Source organism: Delphinapterus leucas, chromosome 11 (assembly GCF_059928025.1).
Source record: "Delphinapterus leucas isolate spDelLeu-1000000601 "Yukka" chromosome 11, BTC_Dleu_Yukka2, whole genome shotgun sequence".
Lineage (NCBI taxonomy): Eukaryota > Metazoa > Chordata > Mammalia > Artiodactyla > Monodontidae > Delphinapterus > Delphinapterus leucas.
This window is the reverse complement of record NC_143139.1, coordinates 38,774,034-38,787,158: the sequence shown is the minus strand read 5'-3', so window position 1 is coordinate 38,787,158 and position 13,125 is coordinate 38,774,034. Positions and strand designations below refer to the sequence as shown.

The 13,125-nt window shown below is 39.0% G+C and overlaps 1 protein-coding gene across 3 annotated transcripts in view; it reads left to right on the top strand.

Annotated features, from left to right (window-relative positions):
• Positions 1–10,159, top strand: part of CCNT1 (cyclin T1) — a 29,127-nt gene extending 18,968 nt beyond the window's left edge. For all 3 annotated transcript variants that reach the window (XM_089920639.1, XM_022572278.3, XM_089920636.1), the window contains one exon: positions 8,607–10,159. In XM_089920639.1, the coding sequence (XP_089776765.1) occupies positions 8,607–10,013 (1,407 nt within the window). In that variant the 3' untranslated portion in view covers positions 10,014–10,159. The remainder of the gene's footprint in view (positions 1–8,606) is intronic.
• Positions 10,160–13,125: the final 2,966 nt, after the last annotated feature.

The following is a 13,125-nucleotide window of genomic DNA, read 5'->3' as shown; positions in this document are numbered from 1 at the left end:
GTTTTTTACTTCCTTGGTTAATTCCCAAGTATTTTATTCTTTTTGGTGCTGTTGTAAATGGAATTGTTTTCATAATTTCCTTTTTAGATTGTTTATTCATGTAGAGAAATGTAACTGAATTTTATTTGTTGACTTTGTATCCTGTTACTTTGCACAATTCATTTATTAATTCTAATAAAATCAGAAAAAATAAATTCTTTTTGGTTGAGTCTTCAGAGTTTTCTACATATAAGTTCATGTCATCTGCAAACAGAGATAATTTTACTTCTTCTTTTCCAATTTGATGCTGTTTCTTTTTCTTGCCTGATTGCTGTGGCTAGAACTTCCAGTACAGTGTTGAATGGAAGTGGTGAAAGTGAACATCTTTTCCTTATTCCTGATCTTAAAGAAAACTTTCAGTCTTTCACCATTGAATATGATGTTCACTGTGGGTTTTTTATATGTGACTTTTATTATGTTGAGGTAGTTTCCTCTTTATGTTCCTAGTTTGTTGAGTGTTTTTATCATGAAAGTGTGTTGAATTTTGTCAAATGCTTTCTCTGCACAAATTGAGATGATCATGTGATTTATTTCCTTCATTCTGTTTGTGTGACATATTACATCAGTTGATTTCCATATGTTGAACCCTCCTTATATTCCAGGAATAAATTCCACTTGGTCATGCATGATATGTAATTTTTTTTAAATGCCACCAAATTCATCTTGCTAGTATTTTTGTTTGTTTTTTTTTTGTTGTTGTTGTTTTTGTTTTTTTGCGGTACGTGGGCCTCTCACTGTTGTGGCCTCTGCCGTTGCGGGGCACAGGCTCCGGACACACAGGCTCAGCAGCCATGGCTCACAGGCCCAGCCACTCCACGGCATGTGGGATCTTCCTGGACCGGGGCATGAACCCGTATCCCCTGCATCAGCAGGCGGACTCTCAACCACTGCGCCACCAGGGAAGCCCATCTTGCTAGTATTTTGTTGATGATTTTTGCATCTGTGGTTATAAGGGATATTGGCCTGTAGTTTTCCTTTCTTGTAGTGTTTTCTTCTAGCTTTGGTATCAGGGTAATGCTTGCCTCATAGAATGAGTTGAGAAGTGTTCCCTCCTCTTCAAATTTTTGGAAAGTTTGAAAAGGAGTGGCATTACTTTGTTAAATGATTGATAGGATTAACCAGTAAGTCTTTTTTTCCTTTGGAGATTTTTGATTACTGATTTAATTTTATTTATTTATTTTTAAAAATTTATTTATTTAGGGCTGTGTTGGGTCTTCATTGCTGCACACAGGCTTTCTCTAGTTGCGGGGAGCGGGGGCTACTCTTTGTTGCAGTGGGCAGGCTTCTCATTGCAGTGGCTTCTCTTGTTGCGGAGCACGGGCTCTAGGCGCGTGTGGGCTCAGTAGTTGTGGCTCGCGGGTTCTAGAGTGCAGGCTCAGTAGTTGTGGCACGTGGGCTTAGTTGCTCCGCAGCATGTGGGATCTTCCCGGACCAGGGCTCGAACCTGTGTCCCCTGCATTGGCAGGCGGATTCTTAACCACTGGGCCACCAGGGAAGTCCTGATTCAATTTTATTACTAGCTGTAAGTCTATTCAGATTTTCTGTTTCTTCATGATTTAGTCTTGATAGGTTTTGTGTTTCTAGGAATTTGTCCCTTTTGTCTGGGTTATTCAATTTGTTGATATACAGTTTGTTCTGTTAGAATAGTAGCAATGTCTCCACTTTTATTTCTGATTTTAGTAGCTTGAGTCTTCCCTCTTTTTTTCTTAGTCTGTCTAGCTAAAGATTTGTCAATTTTGTTGATGTTCTCAAGGAACCAATTTTTGTTTTTGTTTTTCTCTATTTTATCTCTGCTCTAATCTTTATTATATCTTTCCTTCTGCTAGCTTTGTGTTCAGTTCTTTTTCTAGTTCCTTAAGTTATAAAGTTAGTTTGTTATTTTGAGATGTTTCTTGGTTGTTTTTTTTTTTTTTTTTGGCCACACTGCCCAGCTTGTGGGATTTTTAGTTCCCCGACCAGGGATTGAACCCAGGCCCCCCAGGCAGTGAGCTCACGGAGTCCTAACCACTGGGCTGCTAGGGAATTCCCAGTTTCTTGTTTTTTTATTAAGTACGTTTTACTTTTAAAATTTTTATTTTTTTTGGCTACTCTGTGTGGCATACTGGATCTTAGTTCCTCAACCAGGGACTGAACTCATAGCTCCTGCATTGGGAGTGCAGAGTCTTAACCATTGGACCGCCAGGGAAGTCCCTGGTTTTTTTAATGTAGTGTTCATAGCTATAAATTTCTCCCTTAGCACCACTTTTGCTGCATACCTTACGTTTGATATGTTGTGTTTTGTTTTTCTTGGTCTCTAAGTATTTTCTAATTTCCCTTTTGATTTCTTTGATCCATTGGTTTAATTTCTACAATTTTGTGATTTTTTTTTTCCCCGATTTTCTTTCTGATACTGATTTCTAACTTTATCTTGTTGTGGTCAGAAAAAATACATGGTGTGATATGTATCTTTTAAAATCTATTGACTAAGTTTGCAGCCTAACATATGGTCTGTTCTGGATAATGTCCCATATGCACTTGAAGAATGTATGTGCTAATGTTTTTGGGGAGAGTGTTCTGTGTATGTCTATAGATCTAGTTAGTTTATTAAGTCCTACTTCCTTATCTTCTGCTTGATCTATTATTGTGAGTGGGGTATTGAAGTCTCCAACTATTACTGTAAAGCTGTCTATTTCTCTTTAATTCTGTTAGGTTTTGGCCTCATATATTTTGGTGGCCTGTCATTAGGTGTGTAAATGTTTATAATTGCTATGTCTAATTTCTGTAGCTAGCCTTTTAAAATATATAATGCTCTTTTTTGTCTCTTGAAATCTTTTTTATTCAAGTCTATTTTGTCTGCTATTAGTATAGCCATGCATGCTCTCTTTTGGTTACTGTTTGCATTGTATACCTTTTTCCATCCTTTCACTTTCAGCCCATTTGGGTCTTTGGATCTCAGCCTCTTGTAGATAGCATATAGTTGGATCATATGTTTTTATCCATTCTACAAATCTCTGTCTCTTCCTTAAGAGTTTAATCCATTTACACTTAAAGTAATTACATATAAGGAGAGATTTACTTCTGTCACTTAATGCTATTTGATTTTTAGACAGGCACACCTTGTTTTATTGAACTTTGCAGATATTGCATTTTTTATATTGAAGGTTTGTGGCAGCCCTGCGTCAAGCAAGTCTGTTGACGCCATTTTCCCAACAGTATTTGCTTACTTCGTGTCTCTGTTACACATTGGTAATTATGGCAGTATGCTGAACTTTTTCATTATCATTGTATCTGTTATGGTGATATGTGATCAGTAATCTTTAGTATTACTAATACAGCTCACTGAAGGCTCAAATGATGGTTAGCATTTTTTAGCAATAAGGTATTTTAAATTAAGTTATGTCCATTTTTCTTTAGACATAATGCTATTGCACATTTAATAGACTGTAGTGTAAACACAGTTTTTTTTTTTTGCGGTACGTGGGCCTCTCACTGCTGTGGCCTCTCCCGTTGCGGAGCACAGGCTCCGGACGCGCAGGCTTAGCGGCCGTGGCTCATGGGCCCAGCCGCTCTGCGGCATGTGGGATCTTCCCGGACCGGGTCACAAACCCGCATCCCCTGCATCGGCAGGCAGACTCTCAACCACTGCGCCACCAGGGAAGCCCTAAACACAATTTTTATATGCACTGGGAAACCAAAACATTTGTGTGGCTCACTTTATTGTGATATTTGCTTTATTGAGATGGTCTGGAACGGAACCCACAGTATCTCCAAGGCATGCTTACTGTATGCCTTACGGCTTTTTTGTCCCTCATTTCCTATATTATACTGTCTTTTGTGCTTAGTTGATTTTTCATAGTGAAAAATTTTAGATTCCTTTTTCATTCATTTTTTGTATTAACATACAAAATTTGTCTCCTTTACAGCTGCATCCTTATCCCTTTTGGTTGTTGATGTTACAAAATTAAGTAATTGTGTGCCCCCCGAAAACTAATAATTCTTTTAGATGCATTAGGCTCTTATACTATATAAAAAATAAGATTTGGAATTATAAGACAAAGTTATAGTAATACTAGGTTTTACACTAATTTTTTTTTCCCCTGAGAATGTGTTAGTCTCCTAAATCATGTAGAAAGCAAAATGTGCAATTACAAACCGTTGTTACAATACCAGCTTTTATAATTGCCCATGTATTTACTTTTATTGAGGTCTTTATTTCTCCATATGGCTTGAAGTTACTGTCTTGGAGGACTCCCTTGAGCCTTTCTTGTATGGCTGGTCTAGTGGTCACGAATCCCCTCAGCTTTTTTTTTTTTTTTTTTTTGCGGTACACAGGCCTCTCACTGTTGTGGCCTCTCCTGTTGCAGAGCACGGGCTCCAGACGCGCAGGCTCAGCGGCCATGGCTCACGGGCCCAACTGCTCTGTGGCATGTGGGATCCTCCCGGACCGGGGCACGAACCCGTGTCCCCTGCATCAGCAGGCGACTCTCAACCACTGCGCCACCAGGGAAGCCCCCCTCAGCTATTGTTTACCTGGAGATAATTAATTTCTCCTTCACTTTTTTGAAGGACATTCTTACTGGATATAGGATGCTTGGCCGACAGTTTTTTTCTTTTAGTACTTGGGATCTATCAGCTCACTATCTGGCCTCCAAAGTTTCTGTTGAGAAATCTCATGATCTTATTGAGGATCCCTTGTATGTGACAGTTTGCTTCTTGCTGCTTTCAAAATTCTGTCTTTGGCTTTTGAAAGTTTGAGTATGATATGTCTTTTTTTTTTTTTAATACCATGATTTTAAGAATTGAGGTATAGTTGATGTACAATATTATATAAATTTCAGGTGTATAACAAAACGATTCACAATTTTTAAAGGTTATATTCCATTTATACTTATTATAAAGTATTGGCTATATTCCCTGTGTTGTACTATATATCCTCGTAGCTTATTTATTTTATACATAGTAGTTTGCACCTCTTAATCCCCTACCCTTATCTTGCCCCTTCCCCCTTCCCTCTCCCCGCTGGTAACCACTAGTTTGTTGCCTATATCTGTGAGTCTGTATCTATTTTGTTATATTCATTAATTTTATTTTTTAAATTCCACATATAAGTGGTAACATACAGTATTTTAGCCTAATACCCTCCAAGTTCATCTATGTTGTTGCAAATGGCAAAATTTCCTTCTTTTTTATGACTGAGTTGTATTCCATCGTATATATACCACATCTTCTTTACCCATTCATCTGTTTGTTTTTTTTTTTAATTGAAGTATAGTTGGGGAGTTACCTGGTGGTCTAGTGGTTAGGATTTGGCACTTTCACTGCCACGGCCTGGGTTCAATCCCTGGTCGGGGAACAGATCCTGCAAGCTGTGTGGTGTGGCAAAAAAAAGAAAAAAAAATAGAAGTGTAGTTGATTTACAATGTTGTGTTAATTTCTGCTGTACATCAAAGTGGTTCATTTATACATATATATACATTCTTTTTCATATTCTTTTACATTATAGTTTATCAGAGGATATTGAATATAGTTCCTTGTGCTATATAGTAGAACCTTGTTGTTTATCAATTCTATATATAATAGTTTACATCTGCTAACCCCAAACTCCCACTCCATCCCTCCCTCATCCCCCTCCCCCTTGGCAACCCTAAGTCTGTTCTTTATGTCTGTGAGTCTGTTTCTGTTTCGTAGATAAGTTCATTTGTGTCATATTTTAGATTCCACATATAAATGATACCATATGATATTTGTCTTTGTCTGACTTTAACTTCACTTAGTATGATAATCTCTAGGTCCATCCATGTTGCTGCAAATGACATTATTTTGTTCTTTTTTAATGGCTGAGTAGTATTCCATTGTATATATGTACCACATCGTCTTATCCATTCATCTGTCAATGGACATTTAGGTTGTTTCCACATTTTGGCTGTTGTGCATAGTGCTGCTATGAACATTGGGGTGCATGTATCTTTTTGAACTATAGTTTTGTCCGGATGTATGCCCAGGAGTGGGATTGCTGGATGATATGGCAACTCTATTTTTAGCTTTTTGAGGAACCTCCATACTGCTTTCCATAGTGGCTGCACCATCTTACATTCCCACCAACAGTATAGGAGGGTTCCCTTTTCTCCATACCCTTTCTAGCATTTGTTATTTGTAGACTTTTTAATGATGGCCATTCTGACTGGTATGAGGTGGTACCTCTTTGTAGTTTTATTTGCATTTCTTTGATAAGTAGTGATGTTGAGCATCTTTTCATGTACCTGTTGGCCATCTGTATATCTTCTTTGGAGAAATGTGTATTTAGGTCTTCTTCCCACGTTTGGATTGGGTGGTTTGTTTTTTTTGTTGTTGAGTTGTATGAGCTGTTTTTATATTTTGGAAATTAAGCCCTTATCAGTCACATGATTTACAAATATTTTCTCCTTGTCCATAGGTTATCTTTTCGTTTTGTTTACTGTTTCCTTTGCTATGCAAAAGCTTGTATTTGATTAGGTCCATTTGTTTATTTTTGCTTTTATTTCTATTGCCTTGGGAGACTGACCTAAGAAAACCTTGGTACATTTATGTCAGAGGATGTTTTGCTTATGTTCTCATCTAGGAGTTTTATGGTGTCATGTCTTATGTTTAAGTCTTTAAGCCATTTTGAGTTTATTTTTGTGTATGGTGTGAGGGTGTGTTCTAACTTCATTGAATTACATGTGGCTATCCAACTTTCCCAACACCACTTGTTGAAGAGACTGTATATTCTTGCCTCCTTTGCCAAAGATTAATTGACTGTAGGCATGTGTGTTTATTTATGGGCTCTCTGTTCTGTTCCATTGATCCAGATGTCTGATTTTGTGCCAGTACCACACTGATTACTGATAGCTTTGTAGTACTCTCTGAAGTCTGGGAGGGTTAAGTATGGTATGTCTTGATGTGAGTCTCTTTGAGTTCATCCTGGAATTCACTGAGCTTCTTGGATATCTATGTTCATGTTTTTTCATCAGATTTGCAGAGTTCTGAGCTGCTGTATCTTCACATATTCTCTGCCTCTCTCTCTTTCTTTTCATTTTCTGGAATTCCCACAATGCATACATTGGTCTATTTGATGGTGTCCCATAGGTCCCTTAGGCTCTGTTCACTTGCTTCAGTCTTTTTTCTTTCTGTTCCTCAGACTTGATAATTTCCATTGTCCTATTTTCAAGTTTGCTGATTCTTCTGCCTGTTCAGATCTGCCTTTGAATCCCTCCAGTGCATCTTTCATTTCAGTTATTGTACTTTTCAGCTCCAGGATTTCTTTCTGGTTTCTTTTAAAGTTTTTAATCTCTTTTTTGATACTTTAATTTTGTTCACATGTTGTTTTCTTGACTTTTTGACATTTTCATTTCCTTGAGTATCTTTAAGGCAGTTAATGTCTTTGCCTAGTAGATCTGCCATTGGGTCTTTTTCAGGGACAATTTCTGTTGATTTTTTTTCTTCCTTTGAATGGGCTATACTTTCGTGTTTCTTTATGTGCCTTGTGATTTTTTTGTTGAAGACTGGACATTTGAATCTAATAACATGGTAACTCTGGAAATCAGATTCTCTCCCTTTCCTGGGGTTTGCTGGGATTTTTTTTTTTTTTTTTGTATATTTGGGGTGGGGGCTTGATTTTGAAGGATATTTCTGTGCTGAGGATCAGCTTGATGTATAAAATTAATGTCTTCTCAGTTCTTATCTGAGCCTTTTCCTGGACATTTCTGTAGGGACAGTGTTTTTTTTAATGTTCTACTCTAATATCTGGCTCCCAAAGGGAGAAAAAGCAAAAAATGAAGTGGGGGAGGAAGGGGGCTGGCCCTTTATATCCAGGGAAGTCACTTCAGCCAGAGGGGGAGGGGATTACAACAATGGAGGGAGGTGCAACAACAATGGCTACCTTTCTCTTTGTACCTCTGTGATTGAAAGCAGCAGTCAGCTATCAGACCACAGATCTCCAATATTTGGAAAATAGAGCTCTTTTTGCCTAACCAGGGTCCCCCAAGCTGTGTGCAAGTGACTCCAGGAACAGCTGCACAGCTGACTGGGGCTGAGAGCTGAAATTGAGGGAAATTAACTTCAGTTTATTGTCCAGGGCTTACCCTGGCAGCTGCAAGCCTTCAACAGACTGCAAAGTTCCAAAATAGTTATGTCAGACAGATTCTGCCTTTGCAGTTGTTGTCTAGGTGGGACAGATTCCTGGTGCTTCCTACTCTGCTGTCTTCACAGAATCTTCCTCCTTTTTTAAGGCTAAATGGTATTTCATTGTATATATAGACCACATTTTTTAAAATACATTCATTTATTGATGGACACTTGGGTTGCTTTCATACCTTAGGTATTGTGAAAAGTGCTGCAACAAACATGGGAGTTCAGATACCTCTTTGAGATCTTGTGATGCTTGATTGAAGGTTTAAAAAATCGTATCTCTCCTGATGGTAATAATTATCAGTCTCATGTTAGAGTAACCTCCTGGTTATGGGCTATCCCAAACTCCCAATGTCACAGCAAACACAGTCTACTCATTTCAGTGTTTTTTTTCCATTTGATAAATTACCTGAAGTGAAAAGATGCTATTTGCTTCATTCTAGGCATGCCAGGCTGCCAAGAAAACAAAAACGGATGACCGAGGAGCAGATGAAAACACTTCGGAGCAGACAATCCTTAATATGATTTCCCAGAGCTCTTCAGATACCACTATTGCAGGTTTAATGAGTATGTCAGCTTCTTCTGCCACAAGTGCAGTGCCTTCCCTTCCAGCCACTGAAGAGTCAACCAGTAACTTAAGCAATGTGGAGATGTTGCCGAGTGAGTGTTGGCTGTCCTCCCACCCTCCTTTTAAGGTAGAACCTGCTCAGGGTCATCGGACTAGTGAGAATTTAGCACTTATAGGAGTTGATCATTCCTTGCAACAGGATGGTTCAAATGCATTTGTTTCCCAGAAGCAGAATAGTAAGAGTGTGCCATCAGCTAAAGTATCACTGAAAGAGTACCGTGCAAAGCATGCAGAAGAGTTGGCTGCCCAGAAGAGGCAACTGGAGAACATGGAGGCCAATGTGAAGTCACAGTATGCCTTCGCTGCCCAGAATCTTCTGTCTCACCATGATAGCCATTCTTTCATCCTTCTGAAAATTCCCTTAGAGGGCTCAGAAAACCCTGAGCGGCCTTTTCTGGAAAAGACTGACAAAACAGCTCTCAAAATGAGAATCCCAATGACAAGTGGAGATAAAGCTGCCACTTCAAAACCAGAGGAGATAAAAATGCGCATCAAAGTTCACACTGCAGCTGACAAGCACAATTCTGTAGATGACAGTGTCACAAAGAGCCGTGAGCACAAAGAAAAGCACAAGACTCACCCATCTAATCATCACCATCATCATAATCACCACTCACACAAACACTCTCACTCCCAGCTTCCAGCTAGTACTGGGAGCAAACGTCCAGGTGATCCAAAACATAGTAGCCAGACAAGCACCTTAGCACACAAGCCCTATGGCTTATCTAGCTCTTTCTCCTCTTCCAGTTCTTCTCGTAAAAGGCCCTTCCCTGAAGAGACTGGAGGGGCAGTGTTTGATCATTCAGCTAAGACTGCCAAGAATACTAAATCCTCTTCCATAAATTTCTCCTTCCCTCCTCTTCCTACAATGGCCCAGTTGCCTGGGCATAGCTCAGACACAAGTGGCCTTACTTTTTCACAGCCCAGCTGTAAAACTCGAGTTCCTCACATGAAATTGGATAAAGGCTCCACTGGGGCCAATGGTCACAATGCAACCCAGACCATAGACTATCAAGATACTGTGAATATGCTTCACTCCCTTCTCCATGCCCAAGGTGTTCAGCCCACTCAGCCACCTGCGTTTGAATATGTTCATTCTTATGGAGAATATCTGAATCCACGGGCTGGTGGAATGTCCTCCAGACCTGGCAATACAGACAAACCCCGGCTACCACCTCTACCATCAGAACCTCCTCCACCACTTCCACCCCTTCCCAAGTAAAAAAGAAAAAGACAAGGAGAAGAAAACTTTAAAAACACATCTTTTTTTTTTTTTTTTAAACTACTGATTCTGGACTAAGAAAATTACTTCCCTTATGAAACATGTCACCCTTGTTGGACTAGAAATAAATTTATATTGAGACATGGGAAGGTGGTAGAGGGCCTTGGTTATTATATCGCCTGCCTCAGAAATTTAACTATTTTATTATAGTTTTTACTGAGAGGTGAGAATGTGTTAAAGCTGTGAAGGATTCAGAATACTTTCTCTGTTCTTGGCCTCTCCACCTCCTAATTAGGTCGATTAGAGTTGATATCTTCCCTCTTCTTGCCAGGACTGAAGTATGGAGGGTTTGTTTTATCAAACAGTTGTGGATCCTTTTGGTGTTTAATATATCAGAAGAGAGGAAGTATTTAAATGTCAAAATCTTTTAAGAGACTTTAAAAAAATAATTTAAAGAAAGTAAGTTATCTGTTTAGTTTTTTTATATAATTGGGGAAGGGATAGGGATTTTGCTGTGTGTATGAGATACACGGCAGTGAGTCCTGGGGGGTGGGATTGGAGGGTGGGGGGTGTGTGTGTAGTGGGGATGGGAGGATAGGATTTTGGCCGTGAGTTCTGAGATCGGCTCTGGCCACTTGAAGTGTTTCGACCTTTAAGTGTGTATGTAAGTGTGGGTATGTGTGTTTTTAGTGCGTGTGTTTAAAAATCATGTTTTATCTTTCCTTCCCTGTACTTCACCATTTTTACTTCCTAACAGTCTACTAGAGAGAACACGGTGTGGCCTTTAAAACATAAAGGAAGGAAGAGGCCTGTATTTGACATTTCTCTTTCTTTATGTTGTAATTGAGGGTAGCCTTCTAAATTCTAGTTTGGGCAGGTGCAGCCAATGGTCTGACTCTGGACTCCATTTTAAAAACTTCCTTTTTACCCCCTTTTTCCTTTTGATACAGAACAAAGGTGGGGTTAAGGAAGAAGGCTGGAGAGCTAGGCTGGCTTCTGCCCTACAGAATTGGATGTCCTTTTTTTCATATTGGGCTTTGGGAAAGTGTTCAAGTAAGAGCAGTCTCAGGGTCTCTGAAGGGTAGGGGGATGTGCTATCCTTCCTGTGAAAGCCCAGACCATATGTGAGAATAGATCTGGGAGAAGCCATGGAGCTAAAGGATACTGAAAACAATGAAAACTGTGATTGGGAATTTTTAGGACATTGTATTTTAAATTATATTATGAATGTAAGACTTGATTTTTATCTGTATATCTGAAGGGAGGCAGCTGCATCCTCAATTTTTGCAGCCTATATGACTTCAGAGATTGGAGCTTATGAATTTAACAGTGCTGGTGCCATGAGGTTGAGCAAGCCTAGCCTTCAGATACTGTTATGTTTAGATTGTGCATGTTTGGTGGTTTTAGCTTCTAGGCAGAAGTTCTTCTGTAGATTTCTAAGAGTCCTTTAGAAAAATGGATCAGGAGTCCTATTCTAATGGGTGCTTAATTATCCCATATTTTAGGAGTGAACATTTTTGTTGAGGAAAGAAATCTTTCAAGGGGCCAGAAAGAATTCTAAGCCAAGTTGTCCAGCTGAAAATGCCACCTAGCCACAGATTATTTAATGTGATATTTTTTCAGTCTTCATGGTGTTTTTTGCCATGGAAAAGGTGATGCAATTTGAAATATGTCTTCTTGATTTTAATGCAGCGTCTTTCACACCAAATATTCTTTGTGGATAAATTGAATTTTTTCATTGGTAGTCATAGGGAGATAGGAGTTGTACATGTGCTGCTGCTTGCCAGGAACAGGTTGGGGAGAAAACTGAGACAGTTGGAATTGATGATGCACTGGCCTAATATAGGAGGGAATTCGTTCAGTAAGCCTTAACTGAAGGTGAATTAGTGTCCTGCACTTCTGCATATTTGAACTGTCTGGAGTGCCTGCCATTGCTGTGTAAAGTGAGCTCTGTGCTGATTGATAAACCAGTAATACTTTTGACTTGGAATGTCACTTTACTTTTATGGATGACATTTTCCTCTTTCTCCTTGATATTTTCTGTGTTGTGCTAGGTAATTGGTAATTGGTAGATGCGTGGTGTGTTTACTAAATTTAGGCTATTTGTTTAGATTTTGTTTGGCGGAGTCAGCTTTCCTTTCTGACCTTCCCAAAAGGTTATTTAGTTTGCATCTGTATCTTGTGGAATTGATGATCACTGATTTATGAAAATGCCTTTTACAGCTTTCAGTTTTTCTCATCAAATGTCACATATTTTCTAATCACATTCACTCTCTCACCACAGAGATACATATCCACTTGGCCTCAGCAGTTCTCCATGGCAGTCTGTAGTTCCTTAGAACTTTGTCAGGAGTGACCTTGAAAAAAGTGCTTACTAGAGCCTAAGAGCTGCTTTACGCTGCATAGTCTGGCCTTTGCACTAGTAGATCATTGCTGATATAGGTCAATTTAGAGACTTTTTTATATTAGTGCCTCCTGATACTGTTTTAAGATACATACAGTGTCCGCTTTTATATCTATGCATATGTCATGAAACTTTGTACGGGCTCTGCATGAAGCTGCTTACTGCATTGTCTTTGGGTTAGCAGATGTGCCTGTCAGCTAGCATGCATGTTGTCCAGATTCCATAAGCTTAGGCTTCAGAAGATGGTGTGGTTTCTAAATGCTGTGTCTTCTCTTACCCTCACCACTTCAAAGGGTGAGAAACAGGATTTATACATGCCAAGTTAGTCTAGTAAACAGGGCTTTTTTCCCCCTCCTTTTAACCTTATTAAGGGTAAGTGGTGGTAAGCAGGCCTGGAGCCTCAAGTTCTGTAAATTTCATTCCTATAACTTTGCTTGAATCTCATGTTGGCAAAAACAAATACCTGTGAAGTGTCATTAGGGCTTTTAATCAGATACCTGTGTTGCTGTTAGCTAAACTCTAGTGAAGCATTAATCTAAAGCTACATTGGTCTTCTGAAGTATCAGTTATACTTTTTGGGTTTAGAAAATACGTAGGAATTAGTCTAGTCTTTTCACTTGAATCAATGTGTTTCCATATCTGAGACCCTCAACTTCCTCTTTTTTTTTTAAATGATTTTAGTGTTTTAATGTATCCTTTTACATAGTT